At 42.7% G+C, this 18,678-nt stretch overlaps 1 protein-coding gene across 1 annotated transcript; it reads left to right on the top strand.

The window, feature by feature from the left end:
• Window positions 1-6,260: 6,260 nt before the first annotated feature.
• LOC108882831 (synaptopodin) lies at window positions 6,261-18,491 on the top strand. Its single transcript, XM_018675560.2, is given in 4 exon segments — window positions 6,261-6,442; window positions 10,941-12,859; window positions 12,861-13,013; window positions 15,113-18,491. Coding segments are annotated over 4 exon segments (3,534 nt in total). The 5' UTR covers window positions 6,261-6,273; the 3' UTR covers window positions 16,406-18,491.
• Window positions 18,492-18,678: the final 187 nt, after the last annotated feature.

Below are 18,678 nucleotides of genomic sequence, written 5' to 3'. Positions count from 1 at the left end.
GGAATAAGTAGCCTAAAGTGAGACTATAAAGAAAGGAAACACGGAGATGGGGGAAAGGAAAATCAATCTGATCTGACAGACGTGAGAGGAAAGAGAGGAAAATGATGGAGGAATACAGCGAGGGAGAGAGAGAGCAGGAGGAAAGGGGTGTTGGAGGAGGAGGAGGAGGAGGAGGAAAGGCAGGGCCGAGACTTTACTTAAAGCAGCCTCAAGGTGATGGATTGTCTGAGCAGCTTGGCAGGACCATCCATCAGGTGAGGAAAGGTGGTGAAAATTAAAGTCACACCAAAATCCCAACCAGCAACACCTTGAGGATTAAAAAAGATGCAGAAATGATTTCTTTATATGCTTTTCAGCATGTTCGTTGTCCAAATTGATTTTCCAAGTAGTGGTTTGCATTTTGCTAAACTTTGTGTGACCTGCTGGAATAAAGAGTGGTGAACCACAAGCAGAATAATTGCACCGTTATGTAAAGTGAACTTATCCTATGGCTGAAGGGTGATCAGGATGTTACTCCTAAAGGCTGGCAGTCATTCAAGATACAGATTCTCAACTTAATGACTCAGCCAATCCAGTGCTCGTAGCCAGTCTTCATCTCACTGAGGGACTCCAGGTTTCAGGACAAAACATTGAAAAGTTCAGTGAAATGTTTCCAAGCAAGACTGTAGATCTGTAAATCTAAAGATATAATAATGTCTAAGCCTCACACACCATACAGTGAGCCAGATGTTACATTTGAGACATTTTACAGCACTTGTGGGATCTTTTGAGTAAGTCAACATTTGAAGATATGGAGTTATATTAGTGAATTTTAGGATTAACATCCCTGAAGAGAGGCCAAAAAATTGTGTAAGGTACATCAAATACTTTATGAATGTCCATGAGTTACTGTCTCAAGCAATCCACACAGATGGTAAAAAGCTCTACAGGTTGTACATGTCTGATGTTTCTTTTCTCAATTTTTGGGAGGAAATGATTTTCTGTGTATATCTGCGTTTTATTATTCAAAAACAGTCAGGGACAGCATCAACACATATCTGTGGGGTTAGCAGGAACTTAGTCTTACATTTTTCTCGCATAGTTTTCATTCTTTGTTTGGATTTCTCTGCCTGGTGTGTATGGCGGGAAAAGTAGTCAAGAAGGGAAGAAAAAGGGGAGGTGGGGGGGAGAACAGCGTGGGGCCCACTGGTCCCCCAACATCCCTGTGTTGAATATGAAAATATATTATAGCATAATGTGTTCAGTATGCAAGCTTGAAGGAAACCATATGAAAAGATCCCAGACAAAGAGCCTTCTGTGTTCCAACTGACCCCCCTCCCACCCCCATCCTTCGTCTGCCTAAATTGAGAGAGAGAGAGAGAGAGAGAGAGAGAGCAAGAGGAGAGGTAAAAAGGGGGAGGTGTGTGTGCAGAGTTGTAGGGAACTGAAAAGGGGCAGTACGCGCTCCTGCTGCCTCACACAGCCAGACCCACCAGCGTACAGGTGAGCAGCATGACTAAACCAGCACACACCAAACAGGAAGGAGCACCAAATCCTGGAATTTTATCTGTCGCTGTGCAACTGTGATCGCTGCAGACTTTGTCATCTGCAGCAAATTATGTTTATCTTTACGGGGTAAGACACTATCTTTGTTTGGAGAAAGAGAGGGTGAGAGAGAGAGAGGGAGAGAGAGAGCAGGGGGAATGTAGTGAACTGAAACAGAGGAGGAGGGAAACTTTGAAAGTCTTTGTCTGAGTAGATGACAAACATCTGTGGCTGCTGGGTTTTTTTTTTTTCCTCCCCTTGGTGCAGGCTGCAGGCTTGCAGAGGGTTTTTGGCTGGCTACATTAGCACTGTGGTCACTGATATCCGAGCCTATTGTCCTGACCGTGTGGAGCCTGCTGCGTAGCCAGGTTATAGACTTGAACTGCACTGTGTAACATTAGAGGGTGTATCCAATTAAAAACCTGGCTGGAGACCGTATTGACTTACTTATATAAGTAATTGCTTCCTGTTAACACAACAGGTGAGGCCCATTAACTGCTTTACAGGGGGGCAGTGGTAGGTTTTGTTCAGCTATATGTCACCATATACATTTTAGCAAATGACATCCCTTAAGTTTAGCTGTAACTGAAGATGCTTTGAAACTGCAGAAAACTGTTTTGTCAAATGTCTTAATGTGAAAAGAACATTCTGCAAATAATTCCTGCAGTATTGATATTTCTTGCACACGCTCTAAGTTCTTAAAATGTGCTTGTACTCCCTTCCTTTCATGTCTAACAGTTTTCAGATTATGACTCTGATTGTTTTGGAAGGTTCATCCCTCTTGGCACCCGATCATACACACCTTCCTCAAGTATTTATCTTTGCCTCTTGAAGTTCTCCACCTGTGCCTGTGAGAGTAGAGATGAGCTGCACCAGAAGCAGACACTTCATTACAAGGTTTTCCCCCTGCATGATTTATGAATGCACTCGCAGGATTCCTAAAAGAGCAAAGAGAAACAGAGAGAGAAAGAGACGTTTTTGACTTTTGTTGGCGTCTGTGCCTCGCAATGCTTTAGATGTCAGTCATCAGCCAGCACAAGCTGGGGCATGTTGACTATCACAGCCTCCTGAGGAATTATGAGGCAGGAATGCCAGTTTTGGAGCACTACCCAAAATTATTTCGTAGTTCTGCAAGGGCCCTTGAATGGCTCTTTGTCTGAGCAAAATAGAGAGAGAGAGAGAGAGAGAGAGAGAGAAGAGAAAAGGGCCCTGCTAAAGCCTTTACCATTTACTGATGAATGATTTTTGCACACCAAACTGTAGAGGAGCCAGGCAAAGACATGATATAGCAGACACATTGCAGCTCTGCCCCTAAGGGATTCGATCATAAAGGCTTGCCATTCAACATCCTGACCAGATGCCTCATTATAAGCTTGGTAACTGATACTCTTTAAAGTCTTGCAGTGGGTGGAATGCACGCTCACCTGACATCCACACATCTCACCTACCTCACTACATATGCGCCCAGAGCAACTGATGATGTACAGATGCCATATCTGAGGTGGAAATGTACGCAGTTTATGAGTTATTAGGTGACTGACATCCTTTCTACAAGTTGGCCATTGATGCAGACATGTAATAAATGTACAAGACAACGGCCATGAGGGACAAATGAATGATTACAGTCTGCACGGCTGCCAAAGCAATTTCTTTCGTGTGTCATCACTATGCAAGATATGCTGCAGAGGACTGTGGGATAGATTTGCTGTCCGTGTATGAATCTGTCATATGTTGACAATGTACAGGAACTCTGTGATTACACACTAAAGTGGCATACGGGCCAGACTGTAAATGATATCCTTGGCTCTAATCACGGAGGTCAATGGGTGGCACAGGAAAAGTGTGCGGGGGTGGGAGCTGAGCAGGACAGGTGGGCACTGTAAAATACCTTTTGAACTTCAAAGTAATTGAAGGGTGGGGGAATGACATCAGATCTTAGGTATGATGAAAAGATTGGGGTAGTATCACAAGTTAGTTTGGACGAAACCCAGCGCCCAAGCTGGAAATTAAGTAACTAGGACGAACAAAAAGAAAACAATAACAGATTGTGGCAGATGAGGATTTCAACCGTCCATATGTTGGTGTTTTGCTTTCTAAGCCAGAGTGATCTCAGCATCTCTGCTGATGTCAGTTTTTAGTTTCCTACATCCGTTCTTTGTCCGGCCTTTAATAAATATCTTCAGTCCGGATCAAAGACATTAATCTGGTGTACAGCGGTGTACCAGAGCACACCCCTGACAGGTGTTCACCTCTGTTCTCGTTGATTACAGTAAACACGAAATCTTGGAACAACAAAGACAACTGTGAATAAAGAAAAATACCGCAAAACCGTCGAGGTGCCTGGTGAAAAGTAATCTAAAAAGACAATGTCAGGTTTCCAGATGAGATCCAGATTGATCCTAACATGGATTACACATCTGGGGGTATCAAAGGGCTGTTGTCAGTGTGTCTAAACAATACCGGCCTTCATCTCTTCTCACTTGACACGATCACGCCAGTAAGCTAAACTGTGGAGGATTTTTGTTTCTTTTCTGCAGGGAGGTGGGGCAGTGTTTTGTTTGGGCTGATTGTGTTCAGGGGCCAATGAGCAGTCCTCCTACAGACTGCCATGACTCAGCTGTCATGTCGGAGAGAGCGCCGCTGCAAAAACACAGCACCTTCACAAAACATGAATGCGAGCACAGTTGCTATGCCTCTGAGGAATCTCTAAAAAGATGTTCAATAATAATGATTATGTTGCGTAGCTCTCCGCACAGGCCCCCCACCCCTGAGTGTTACAGTGGTGACTCACGAGCAAAAACAAATGCAACCCTGATCAGCTTCAAGGAGAGACAAGTCTGATCAAGGACAAGGACGTGCAAACACTGGTTTATCATTACAAACTTTGCCAGTGGGTCTTATTAGCTTTGAAGGGGGAATATGACACTGCTGATCTAATGAAATGCTTTATCGGATAAGAGGGAGGAATGCGTCAGATGTCACTGTAGGACATTCGTATCCGCGTTTGTCTCCTCACTTCATGCTGCATAGAAATATCTAATCCACACTCACGTTCTCAGTGCACTGTATCACATCACGGACACAGACACAGAGATAAAGCTCATTTTTGGCAGGTTGAATACAGATTTTTGACATTCAAGCCTTAATGAATTGTGACCTTCCTTCCTTCTTTGGCGACACCATGAGTTTTTATCAGGTTCAGACTTTTATAAAGGCATCTCTTCATTTCCTTCTCCACCCTCTTAGTCTGACTAAAGTTCAAAGTGAGGAGGCTGAGCTTCATCTATAAAGAATTCCACTCTCATTATCTCAAAAGTGGACTTGAGTTGAGTTTTGAACCTTTTGGAAGTAAACCAGTGTCCATTACAAGTATTAGTATGGGCCAAGCCCAGTATATTAAACTGTTCTTCAGACCACTTTCTCAAGAAACAGTCACCCATTCCTCTGTAAATGCTGCAGACTCTCTGTCGACACCGAGGTCTCGTTTTTTGGACTGCTTTCTTGAAATCATCACAATAATACTTTAAGTCCTGTACAAAGCAATGTGGGCTGAAACTCATGACATTACACAAAGGGTGATGATGGAAAATCGAGTAAGATTCTTGTACCAACTGTTTGCCAAAGCTGCGGTTTTCCAAAGTTGTGGGTAGATGTAACTTCCAGCTTTTGTCTGTGTAAATGTCACATTTAAATAACATACCTGAAGAATATTGATGGTTCTTACATCTGCATAACTGAATTAAACCTGCTTATTTCTCTCTTTTTTCCTTTTTTTTTTTGTAGGTGACCCTGGACAGGAAGTGGGCATGCAGAACAACAAATGAACCAAAAAATGCGGTTTTGTAAATAAACAAGAGAAAGAGATTGATCATCCTGAATTCAGAGGTTGTATCTGGCTTTAATGTCTAAGAAATAACACAGGACACTTGAATAAAGGAACTTGAACTCAATGCTTTGAAGCTTTGAATACACACCAGTCTTGGGAATGACCTTTCCAGAGTGAAATGTTATTCCTTACATGCACATAACAGCAGGAAGCCGACATATACACAGTTCCCCTTCACGTCACCGTAGAGTTATGATCTCCAAGATAAAGGGCAGATCCTTTTCTCCAATAGAAAAATAATCTGCGGGCTGGAGATTGGGATGCAGACGAAAAGCATGTTTTGGTGACCAAAATAGCAGAGGAGGAAGAGTAAAGTCTGGGAAAGACAAAAAAGGAGTAACAGGGAGATGCAAGCAGAGAAGACTGGATGGTTTCTCACCCCTCTTTGCCAGAGTTTTAGCAGAGCACAACAAACTTGTGCAATTTTTTGTGGCAGTTGTCCATGGGAACTCATCCAAGGCACACTGGAGTTGACCCTCCTGGGAGGTCCTGTTAGATAGAGAATAATACTTCATGAAGACCAAAGTAAGAGCGCACTTCTACCATCAAATTTCAGCTGACTACACAACAATATTTGGAAGGATTATTGCTGCTTTATTGCAGCTTGGAAACCATGACAGGAAGCAGCAGCTTGGAAAGCTGAGCTATTCCTTTCCTTGTCCTTTTTTTGTGTGTTTTCTTGTATTTCCAAACTTATTCACTGCCTGTCAGTAAGGAGTAAAACTTCCATCCTCCGATTGGACTGGCGGTCACATCTTATCAGGAGGGAAGATTGAGCTGACTGGAACGAAACAGACACATTTCCCTCCTGCTGGGGGCTTTTGTTTCTGCTGCAGCAGAAGCATTTAACCGTGGGTGTAGCGATGGAGATGGAGAAGGGACATACGTCTATCAGGAGAGGGGTGAGCTGGAGTCCAGGAGGATTGAGAAAACCTCTCCAGGCAACGCAAGACATGGACACTCCTGGGACAGGGTGCAATGCATCATGGGAGAAGACAGGAAACAACAAAGAACAGATGAGCCGGAAAACAAGTAAGTGTTTGTTTATCTGGCATTTTCTGTCATTCTTTGGGGAATCCAAGCAGCAACATGAAAGTTTTTTGTTGCTGTTACTTCCTAATGCAGAAATGTAGCTGTAATTACATTTACAAAGGCTTGTTTGTAGTGTAGCCTTGATGCTACTGTATGATTTAAACTGTATTAGAAACCCTACAACTGAGGGGAACAGAGAGCAAATAGAGAAAACAGGCAACCCTGCCTCATCAGTGCAACTTGACACAGTGAAATGCTCTATGAAACATCTGTTTCCATGCCGTATAAATACAGGCTGTCCTAACAGCAATGGAAATGTAATCAAGCATCACTGCTAAAGGGCAGTCTTAATATATAACACAGCCACTGACAATAATGGGCTAACTTGTGGGAAAAGCTATTTGGAAACTTCTTCAGACCTTTCTTTTGACTTTCACAGCTGAGTTAAGACTCCATAATAGCACCAAAACATTAAGTTGTTAGATAGCAATATTTAAAAAAACATCAAAACAATGGTCATCTGGAGAGATAATTACTTCTACTGCTGTGACAAGTTTGTCAGATGCAGTATTCAAAGAGAGTAAAAGGACAATGTGCTGTGGGGAAGCAAAACAGAAAGGTCATGGCCGTCCAATAACTGTTATGTAGTCAAGGCCCTGATAAACATCTGTAACCTCTGTACTTCCAACACTGTTCCCATCACTCATTACTCACTAATTAGTTTCCTCAAATGGAGCACAAATCACCAAAAACAACACAAAGGCACTGATAAAAGTCGACTACACCTCTGCAGAGACCTTTCTTAATGCACAAAAGTAACAATACGAGCAGCAGAGCTTGGTTTCAACCTCTGGGCTTGTCTTGTATTTCCCCCATGGGATCCACCAGGAGTTCAGGTCACATTCAGTCTGGTAAGATCCCAGGACCTCTGCTAATCCTTGTCTTTCCATACCGCTTCACACATCACCCACGGGGGCTGGCGCTGTCATCCCACTCACCCCACAGCCATCGCCCGGAGAAAGATAACATCCGACAGGGTAATCTGACCTTTGATACACAAATGCGGGGTTGGCCCCCTGACTTAAATCCTCCCGCTGTGGGGGAGTTTCCCCGTCTGCTCTCGCCCACGCAGGGATGAAGGGATGGCAGAAGGATGAGGTAGAAAAAGTTAGAGGTAGAGGGGGGTGGACAATGTGATGTGGGAGGCTCTTGCATCATTGTTGACTGGGCTGAGTTTTGCCTCTTTTGGTGAACAGGAAATTCCTATCCTGCCCTTGCAGGTTGGAGCTCAGGGCCCAGAGGGTTCAAAGAGGGCAGACATTTGGTTGGGGAAAGTGTGCAGTAAACACACATGGTGCTATCCAGACAGACAGGGAGGGGAGCAGAGGTCAGGCGCTGGAGCTCTGGTGTCCTCGAGGTCTAATCCATACACACATAAGCTGGAATATCTCTGAGTTACCTTTCCACTTCAAAGACTCCAACAAGGGTCAGAGACTTCCCTGCCATCACAAGACATTAGACAAAGATAAGCCGCTCGATACTTGCCATTGATTGGATACCTCTCCAGAACTGTCAAAACAAAGTGTTGTCTGCTGCAACATCCAGCACTGAGCTCTCTTCTCAGAAGCATGTCTCAGTTTTTTTAAATAATAATTGGAAACCCTGTGGAGGTGGTGGTAGCACAGATTTGAAAAAAAGTGAAACAGAGCTGGAGGCTGAATGACAGACAGCACAGCCTCCAGCTACATACATCCCTCCCTCCCTCCCTTCTTCCCTCCCTGCCTGCCTCCCTGCCTGTCTGCCTGTCTGTGTGCTGGACTAGCAGAGAAAAAGAAATCCGATCCCGTGTCTCGCTACAGAAAGGGGGGTGTGAAGCTATCAGACGCAGTTAAATTGAAAACTCCTCTGGAAGTACAACAAAACAGCGGAGCTCTGAGTTTTTGACATGAAAAAGGTAAGAGATTAGACACAAGTAGACCCAGTGAGATAAATTAAACTTTCACTTTTACTCATGAATGATTAAGTTATTTTACAGCCTGGAATGAAAGCTCAAGAGCAAGTTGTGCTTGCCTGTTTTATGAAAAAAATCTGACTTGTTAGTAGCAGCATGTTATTTCTGTAAAAGAAGACATCGACTACTGTCTGTAAAGTTTGAGGGTTTTTTTTCCCCTCATAACTGACTGTGTAGTTGTAGTTGTAACTGACTACAGTGTAGGTGTTTTTTAAACCCTGCTATGATCTGTAATTTGTAATCTGGACTATACTAACTTAAAAATCACATGAATTATTATTATTTTTCAATCAGATGTATTTCCATATATTGGTTGTTGATTAACATCTCCATGCAATGGATACCAGCTGCTGTCATTAATCAGATTATAACCAAAGTTTCATAAAAATGTAATCAAAATTAACTCCCCAGTTATTGGGGGAAAAAAAATAAAAATTCACATTTCATAAAGAGTATCACTTGTACTTTGGTCATGGTATCAATCACTGATGGGATTTACACCTGCATGTTACTTGATAACCAGTCTGGCTCCCACTAGAGGTAGAAGTTTATAGTGAGGGCATTTCATTTCAAGCTTCACTGCCCTTATATATTTAGGTAGCATGAATTATAAACAGTAAATGGCAAATAAAAGTCGTTATTGGGACCTTTGCAGGTATTACTGCCCACACTGACAACCTTGATAAAAGGGCTCTGGGTATACAGTGAGTACCTGAGTGGTTCGGTTCATTTCTCTGCTGCAGTCTATAAAAGAAAGATTTATGTTCATGCCAATAGCACTGGGAGGAGTATGTGTGATAATGATTTTATCCTTGTTATATTGTTGTCACAAATATGTAATGTGGTTGATATATATCCCTCTTAAAGTGTCACACTGTCATTCCTCTGTCAGTGTCAGGTTGATTGATTTAATATAGCTGATACTGACACTGATGTTTCCCTTTGCAGACATAACCAGTCATCATCAAAGGGTTTAATTTTGTGCTTGTGAATGCAATGCAAATGTTTATAATCCAAATGGGCCCTATAGTCTATCTTTGTTTACTATAACAGTGGGATAAAAATTAGATAATAAACATATGCTCTTGAACTTTAGATGGGTTTATGTAAAATGAACTCAATGGCACCCTACAAAGAGTTAATTTAATTACTGTGAGGGCAGACTTAAAGTCTGTCAAATCAATGACAGATGCATATTATTCCTCTTACTGGGGGAATGATCATGTTAGCTTTATACTCTGTGCCAGGAAAAAGTGCATGAAGAGTGAGTTATATAGGATGGCTTTGAAAGTGATTGATTTACGCATAATTATTGTGATTGGCACATGATTACATCAAATAATGTAGCTGTCTGGATCCATCACTTTATCAAATGAAGAAAGAGCCATGGCTGTGCCAGCTGTCTGAGAAACCTCCTGGAGGGATTGTTTAATATCTTCCACCAGTCAAAGTTACATGAATTAGATGAATAATCTACCAGATGTGTCACCGCAATGAGTTTTTCTCTTTTGAAATGTCCATCAGAGTCTATGAGACTTCAGGTTTTTATTCTGTTTAAAAAAAAAAAAAAAAGAAGAGGCAAAGATGCAGCTTTGATTTTCCTCTCATGAACTTTGAAGCATGATGCAGTCACTATTTTTAAGTTGGGAACACTTGATTGTATAGTATGTTTATAGACAGCAGTCTATGTCATTTTTGGAAGCTGTAGATTGTAAAAAATGGCCTATTAAGGGTTTGAGCTGCAGTATTGCACAAATTAACTACAGAGAGAAACCAAAGGCATGTTGGAAGCTCAGGCGGGGAGTTTTCTCAGCGGTGGAGGAATGCTCTGGGAGGGACTACTGCAGATGGCAGAGGAAATAGCTCCACTGCCTGGAATGGAGCTCTTAAGCTCAAAAAACAAACCGTCAAATTTTAACATAGACCCATTTTAGCTCTAAATTTCAAAGCAGTCAGCAAAACTGCAGAATCAGAATAATTTCTTGTGGTATTAGAACAGACAGTGACCTAGATCTTTTTTATTAACTTTCCTCAATGAGTTTTATGTCTTTCCTATTAAAAATAGTTTATTTGGAATGTTTCCCCGCCTACGTCTGTTAGTTCTTTGTCCACGGCTCCGGTCTGCTGAATCAAGTGTCTTCAAACCGTTATTTTTCTCGCTGGAGCTGGTTGGAATCAAAAGTACTGCAAAGAACAATCAAAACCATATGGTGCAGAAACAATTATGTGGGTTTTAAAGAGAATATTCAATCCCAGACTTGTTAAAAATTTGTCCTTGCCAGTTCTCTCTATTTGTACATAAAAGCGGTGCGGTGAGCTTTAATTAGATGTTGAGGGAGTGGTATTTATCTGAACAGGGGATGTAAGTCTCCCGAAGTTTTGGTCCTTTTGATCATTAATCACACTGTTCTCTGTTATGCAACAAAAAAAATTAAATCTCTCATTGATCAGGCTGTCCACTTTCTCTCCCTGTCTCCTTCACTCCAGACCTGACCCGGAGTGCCAGTTTATCAGAGAAGGAGCTCAAAGAGGCTCGAGTCAGGAGTCAGATCATCGCTGCTCAGCTCACCATCCCTTCCAACTCCAGCTCCAGAGGCGTGCAGCTCTTCAACCGCCGCAAGCAGAGAGTCAGCGCCTTCACGCTTGAAAGCTGCGGAGAGGGGTCAGAGGAGGACAGAGCGGAGAATGTGAAAACCAGCCCCTTGTCTAACAAACTGACATGGGCAGAGAGGAGCAGTGAGGAGAAAGACAGAGATCTCAACTTAAAGAATATCTCTACCAAACCACTTTTCTCACCACCTGTAAGGGTACCTACAGTGGGTGATATCATGGAGGAACCAGGGAAAGATTTCCACAAAGAACAGGACATGGAGGACAGTGTTATTCAAGAGAGACACTTCCTCCCTGTCAAGGAAGAGCAGGAGGAGGAGGAGGAGGAGGAGGCAAGAGATAAAATCCATGAGGACAGAGTCAAGGATGAGATTCCCCCTGGAAGTAATAATACTGATCCAGTCATGATGGGACATGTTGACGGGGAAACAGAGATAAATGGGGGCCACACAGGACCAGCTCCTCGTGGAAAGCTTCCTAATGGCTGCCACAGTACCTCTGGACCTGAGAGGGTGTCTGTGTCAACTTCCAAGCAGACAAGCACCATCATCAACAGAACTGCCAGGCCCTTTTTCTCCCCGCCGACAGTGCAGTCTCCAGAGGCCGCCAGCCCCGTCATGGACATCCCCCCTCCTCCTTCTTACACCACTCCTGCTCTCCCCACTTTCACTGCTCCCCAACCTGCAGTGTTCTCACCTCCGCCTCCGTCATATCCCACGCCTCCACTACCGGCCTTCACAAACCAACCCCCACAGGCCTACTACTCCAGTCCACCTCCGATGTCTCCCGTGATGTCGCCTTCCTCTCCTCCACCATCCCAGTTCCCTGTTTCTTCTGTATCTCGCTACCCGCCCATGCCTCATTATGGCCCTCCCACGGCCCCAAAACCCTCCGCCTTTGTTCCTCAGCCCTCTGGAGAGAGGAGGCCGATAACACAGATCAAAACAGGAATACTTGAGGAGGGGGCTGCCAGGAGGGCAAGTAGGAAGTCGATGTTCACATTCAAAGAGAAGCCAGTGGTAGCTCCTAACCCTGAGCTGCTCTCTCTGGTGCAAGGGGCGGATGAAAGGAAGAAACATGGACTTAGATCTGTGCCTGAGCCAACATCCGAGGAAGAGTTACTGGCTCTGGGCGCAGAGGCCTCCAACTTCCTTGCCAAGGAAGAGGACAGGGCAGAGGAGGCTAGAGCTCCAGAGTGGGCCTCCTGCCTCAAGAGCTCCAGGACCCGACCGAGGGCAGAGCACAGGCCAGAACAGAACCTTACCAATGTTTCAGGGAAAGGGGCTGAGCTGTTTGCCAAGCGTCAATCCAGGATGGAGAAATATGTTGTGGAGAATCAGAATCCAGGACAAGTGAGGTCTCCTTCTCCCACGATGTCTCTGCCACCGTCGTGGGTTTACCCATCCAACATGCCCGGCAGGGTCAAGGCCATCGCTAAAAACTCTGACATGAGCGCTCAGCTTTCACAAAACCTAAAAGCCCAACAAGCAGTCAAGCAAAAGCCGAGGCAAAAAGCTCCACCGCCGCCTCCAGCTCCAGAGCCACCTCTTTTAGAGAACGGATGCTCCAAGATAGAGATGGACCTGTCAAGGCACCGGCCCTACCAGCTCAACTCATCCCTCTTCACCTTTAATCCAGTCAAGGACCCCATTAGTACGCTACCAAGAGGAGCACCACAGGCCAAGAACATGATCTCTACCCTGCCTTTCTCCAGACAGACTTCTGCACCCAGCAACCCACCCTCTCACTTCAGTACCCAGTGCATGTCTCCTCAGCTGCCTCTCAGCCCCACAGGGAGGTGCAGAATATCTGTCAAATCCAGCGTCTGGGCAGCCAAGGATCAGTTCTCCCATGCCTGCCTTTTCTCCAGAGCGAGTGTCCTCTCCCCGGTCAGGAGCCCAGGCACCAAGGCCCACATTTTCTGCCAAGAGGGCAGGGATTGCACCACAGGTGTGGAGACCCTCTCTGTATCATTTTTAGAACATTTGTTCACATCACAGGAGATCTTTTGCAGAAACTACACACATGGTTGCAAAACTAAAACTAATCTTACATGGCTTAAACTTTACTGCACTTTTTTCTTAAACTTGTGCATCTTTCTTGTGCCTCTTCTTTCTTTGTACGCTCTCCTGCATTGTAGATATATAACAGAGTGGAATATTTTTATGTGTGAAATGTTTGATTCCTCAAATATATCATAAAATAATACATACAACAAAATGCATATGCTACAGTTATTGTCACTGGGCTCAGGCACTGTTAATTGTCAAGTAATCACGCAGAATAATCTATATCTTCTAAGATTGTGCAAGTGAATGTATCATAATTGTGCAATGAACCTCAACTTGTTTATCTTTCACATGAAGAAACACCCAAAAAGTAAAAATTATCATTAGCTAAAATAAAATGTGCCTTGATATAATCAGATAAACGGCTATACCCACAGCCACTAAGCATGTCAACACTCCAAAACTTTTCATTTTCAGTGCAGTTTAAAATCTGATGAGAGAAAAACTAACACTTTTTCCACTTTGTCTCCCAATTCTGTGGGCACCAGGGTGATGCTGCTTCACAAAGCACTTTAACAGATGGTCTAGCATCTGCTTTATGATCTATGATTTGCAATTTAATGCTGCTCAGTGACATGAGAGTTACAGCAAGAGAGCTCCTTTTATGTCTTTATGTCGTCAGGGTAACACACTCTGCTTTCCAGCATTTTACTTGGATTCTTTGATGTTTCAAATCTGCAGGCTGCATACTAATTTGCATCATGGACCTACATACAGTATATATATTGTTTTTGTGACTTCAAGCAGTAATTCCAGAGGTATTTTTTCATAGGATGTCATCAGTCACTGTTGTTTTAGACTACACGGTTTATGCATGCTTCATTTCATAAATCTTGATTCACTGTTCTCTTCTGCTGTTATCCTGTCTGTTATGATTGATTTCTTTTTGTGTTAAAGTGACTCTTTCCTTCTCTGATTAAAGCTTTATGCTAACACTCTGCCATGACCTCTTTCTCCTTTTTCTCATTTCCTGACTTCACTGACATCTTTCAACCATTAATTTCACTGCTGTGTGTTTGTTATTTCACTTTCCTCCCTTCCACTTCACTGCAGAATACACTATTAAATAAAATGCCTCCTTTAAGTACACTGATCATTTGCAAAAGGAGGCAGGACCAATTTGAAACACAGTATGTTACATTTAAAGTACAAAAATAATTATTTCGGCTTGCCATTGGAGGTGGCTAGATGCCTTACACTTTCATAAGAATCTGGGTTATGTGTGTTTGTGTTAAGACCTGACCCTTGGTCTTGTTTCATCTTCAGGGGCTCAGACATTCAGACAAATGGTATCACCCTTAACCTGGGCCTTGTTTCTTTTAAAGATGCCCTAAACTTTTGAAACATGATGACAAACATTCATCTTAAAACCTCTCAGGATACTGATCCCAGCAGTTCAGTCTATAATTCTACAGACTTTCTTCATATTATTATCCCTAGTAGAGATAGTTTGTTCTTAATTAGTATGTGCATAACATTGGAATGCCACCCTTGCTTCAGTTGAGTAACCTCATACGCCTGTAAAGGTTAACTACCTCGGGAAGACCAGATGACAGTAACCTGAGAGAGACACTAAAGACTGGGCCTATGTATACTGGTGGCCAGGCTTATTGAAGGAACACGTACAGAAGGAAGGAACACGCTCAGATGACCTGACACTGGGGCTCATACTGCACACATAAATCCTATTTTATCAGAGCAAATTCACTCGGAAGCTATAATTAAAACTGGTCTCATAGAACAGGTTTGTCAAGTTTCACAGCAAAACATTTTTTTTTTTTTGTGAGGTTGTGCACGGCATAAACATTAACACCTTGTCATGGTGAAATCAAAACCTTATAAATAATAGGGACATTTAATTATGCCAAAGTTGTACAAACATTACAGTCTCTTATTTTGCGTATTTTGCATGTTTGTATGTTATAATTGTATATGTATGTTCTCAAGAGTCTAAAAAATATTATATGTCATTGCCAACAGACACCAAAGGACTCCACCCCAGTTGAAACTGGTGAGACTCCCACGCCAACTAGGACGCCCAGTTTCACCAGACGTTTCAGCAGCCCAGAGGGTCGCACCACAGGAACTTGGACTCCCAGCCTCCAAACTAATCGCTCCTCCGCCACCACCTCCAGCTCCAACCGCTCAGTCACTTCCCCTGTCTCCTCTCCCAGGGGTAGAAGATGCCAATCCCCTATGGCCAGTCAGAATATCCAATTTTCCAATGTTACCTCCACTACAACATCCAGACCCTCCCAACCATCTACAACCACCTCTCCACGCTCACCTCCTTGGGGTTCAAGATGTCAGTCCCCATTGGTAAGCCAGAATACTTCCACTGCCGTCTCCATTTCTACATCCAGACCCAACCAAATACCCACAGCCACAACTCCAGTCTCTCCTCCTTGGGGTTCAAGATGTCAGTCCCCATTGGTAAGCCAGAATGCTTCCACATCAAGACCCTCCCAAAGCACCACAGCCACATCCCCACACCCTTCTCCTTGGGGTTCAAGATGCCAGTCCCCAATGGTGAGCCAAAATACCCAGTCTTCCAATATTTCTTCTGTTCCTACATTCAGACCCTCCCAAACTTCTTCAACTACTGCTCCTCCTTGGGGATCGAGATGCCAATCCCCAATAGTAAGCCAGAATATTTCCACTGTCTCCATTTCTACATCCAGACCCTCTCAAACACCTTCAGCCACATCTCCTGTCTCCCCTCCTTGGGGTTCACGTTCCCAGTCTCCTGCACTCTCTCAGACCAGTTTATCATTCCCCGCCACTAAACCTTTGTACACATCCTCTGCCACCTCTCCCATTTCCCCAACCAAAGACAGTCGCTGCATGTCCCCAATTGTTAATAACTTAGACTCTAAGGCCAACCATCGCCTCTTGGCAAAGAACATCATCAATGCAGCCAAACGTAAAAACAGCCCCTCTCCTGGTGCACTGAGTGGTCACAGCCTCCCCATCTCACCTCTGGGAAATTCCCACCATGGCTATGACTGTCACAAACCACCCATCAGCCCCTTCCAGTCACGTGCACTGGGGGCCCAGTCCCCTATCTTCACCAGCCCTCCTCCCACTCCAACACAGAGGATCTGCTCCCCTGTGAGACTTTACAACACTCGCTCCCTCACCGACTCTGATGCCTCTGTTGAGTCTGAGGACTCGGGCCTCCGATCACCTGGCCTACACTCCTACAACACCTGTCCTCGCGGCTGGGGAGGCAGCCTGAGAGTGAAAAGAAGCACTGTCTCCACTGATCTGTGAGGGTGTCAGTAAAGCATAATTTCCATTTTCATAGACTTTTGTGCCATTGGAACAACCAGTAAAAGATATTCCGATGAAGTTTCATCAAACTAATGTTAGACAAGTTGCTTTTCTGCAACTTTGATTGCAGATCCTGGACAATGGTAAATGTATCAAGGTAGTATTAGTATTTCATATGATTCACAGTCATAGTATGAACTGACAAGAACAAGCTTTTTACATAACAAAGTTGCTGTGGCTTGTACGCTTCTTAAATACCAAAAAGTGCAAAGATTCAAGATAACCAAAGATATTTGAATTCACTCTAAATGAATGTTATACTTTTTGCATCTTCACAACAAATATACCTTTACAGTCACTATTGCAGTTTAATAGTGTTACAGTAAAGGAGTATCGGTTTTGAATGTTATTAATGAATTATATATTGCTGGTCTTACACAAGGAAAACTGGGAAGAGACTTCTAGGCAGAGAAGGGACACACAAAATGAAAATTATGTACATACATATTTTGTTGGACTATGCAGTACTTTGGTTGAGGCATTCTCCTTGGTCTGTATTAATAAAGGATCAAATTTAACCATACAGTGAATTCATAATTAATATTAATTTAGACAATACTAGGGTAAATTAGTTTCCATAATTTTTCCATGACAAAAACATAGTGGTAGGTAGGACACAAGGTAATCACATTATCATACCATGGTCAAAGTATTCATCACAGTTTATTATCCATCTTAATCAACGGGAAATAAATAATATGCATAATCATCACAGTGCAATAATCAATTTAACACATGTATATATGTTGCTTTACGTACTGCATTTGCTAAAATGAATGTAAGGTTTACAGACAGACTGACAAAGAATGACAGAAAAAAGCCAGTGCTGAGTAGGAAGAGTTATGTGGGGTCAGATGGGGCATAGATGCACTTGTTCAATCAAACACTGTTTCCATGTTTCAGGAAGAAAAATGATTTTAAAGGGCTTTTTTTTGCTAATGTCTAAACATTGATGATGAGCAGTTTAATGAACAAATGTAATCTGAACATATAGTACAAAATTAATGGCATATTGATTGTAATAATCATTTTGGAGAGTATGTATGCCTGATTTTGTTCCTTGTTCTGGTCACAAACAGTCATTCTTTTTCATATTGCTAATGTCCTTCAGGAGGAACAGATTAACCTATTTTGTGCCTGTCTTGGGTGTACAAAGAACCTGTTTTGGTGATGTTTAGAAGCAAAAGCGTATGTTACAACAGTGGAGAAGGTACAACAACATGTTATTGTTATACTTTCATGGGGAAAAAAGGTTAGAGGAATGTTGTATGTTGTGAAATACTAATTTGAGCGTTTGCAAGAAAAGGATCAAAGGAAAGATATGTATTTTAAATACATATGAAACTCTAATGTACATTATCTTTAACTTCCGAGGTTTCTTTTTATACTTGATTGCACTTCTATTCATTCCATCTCAGCAGCTACATTTGCATTGTTTAAAACTTGATTTGCTCAAACCAGTGTCATTCACAATAAAACAAGCAAACAAATAAATATCCTACTGTAAAAACCAGAACATTCCTGCACAATGCGACATGCTGTTATGATGGTGGCAATTAGCTGTAAACCTGACTGCTGCTCTCAAATCACAGCTAGCTTTCAAGTTTCAAGTGAGTCATAACTAAAAGCCATTTTACACCGTTCCCATCTTTTCCATTCCTGTACCAGCACACACAACAGATCATCCCTTCGTCCCCTGACATGCAGGCTAAAAGCATCAGCACATTTCTAAATATTCAGTGTGTCTTTGGAGTGACAGGAACACCTGCTGCATGGTGACCTGGCTCCTTCAGCAGGATTAAGCCTATATCACTGTCATGGATTGGTTTCAACCTGGTTCACCTCTGGACAGACCAAACACTGCTGACATCCAAACACAGAGAAGAATCATTACATTTTTGAGTTCTGTGAGTTTATTTTGGCTCTTGGTTGCATTCCTGCATTTTATTATTACAGCACATGTTGTATTTCAAAACTGTATGATTTCTGCAAAATAAAAAGTGATGACACTCCAATTGAAATCATCTATAGTTTGTCAATTGTTTCATTATTTTACTTCATAATACCATGAACTGAAAATAGTAATATAACTGAAATTAAAATCTTGAGTTGTAATTTCCCCTTTCTTTAATATACCAAAATGAAACATTGGATGCACAACAATTCATATGCAAGAGGATCCACACATTTATACTGTTAAATTAGTCTTTTTA

Source organism: Lates calcarifer, linkage group LG8, assembly GCF_001640805.2.
Source record: "Lates calcarifer isolate ASB-BC8 linkage group LG8, TLL_Latcal_v3, whole genome shotgun sequence".
Taxonomy (NCBI): domain Eukaryota; kingdom Metazoa; phylum Chordata; class Actinopteri; family Centropomidae; genus Lates; species Lates calcarifer.
The sequence above is the reverse complement of the archived record's forward strand: the minus strand, read 5'-3'. Positions and strand labels throughout refer to the sequence as shown.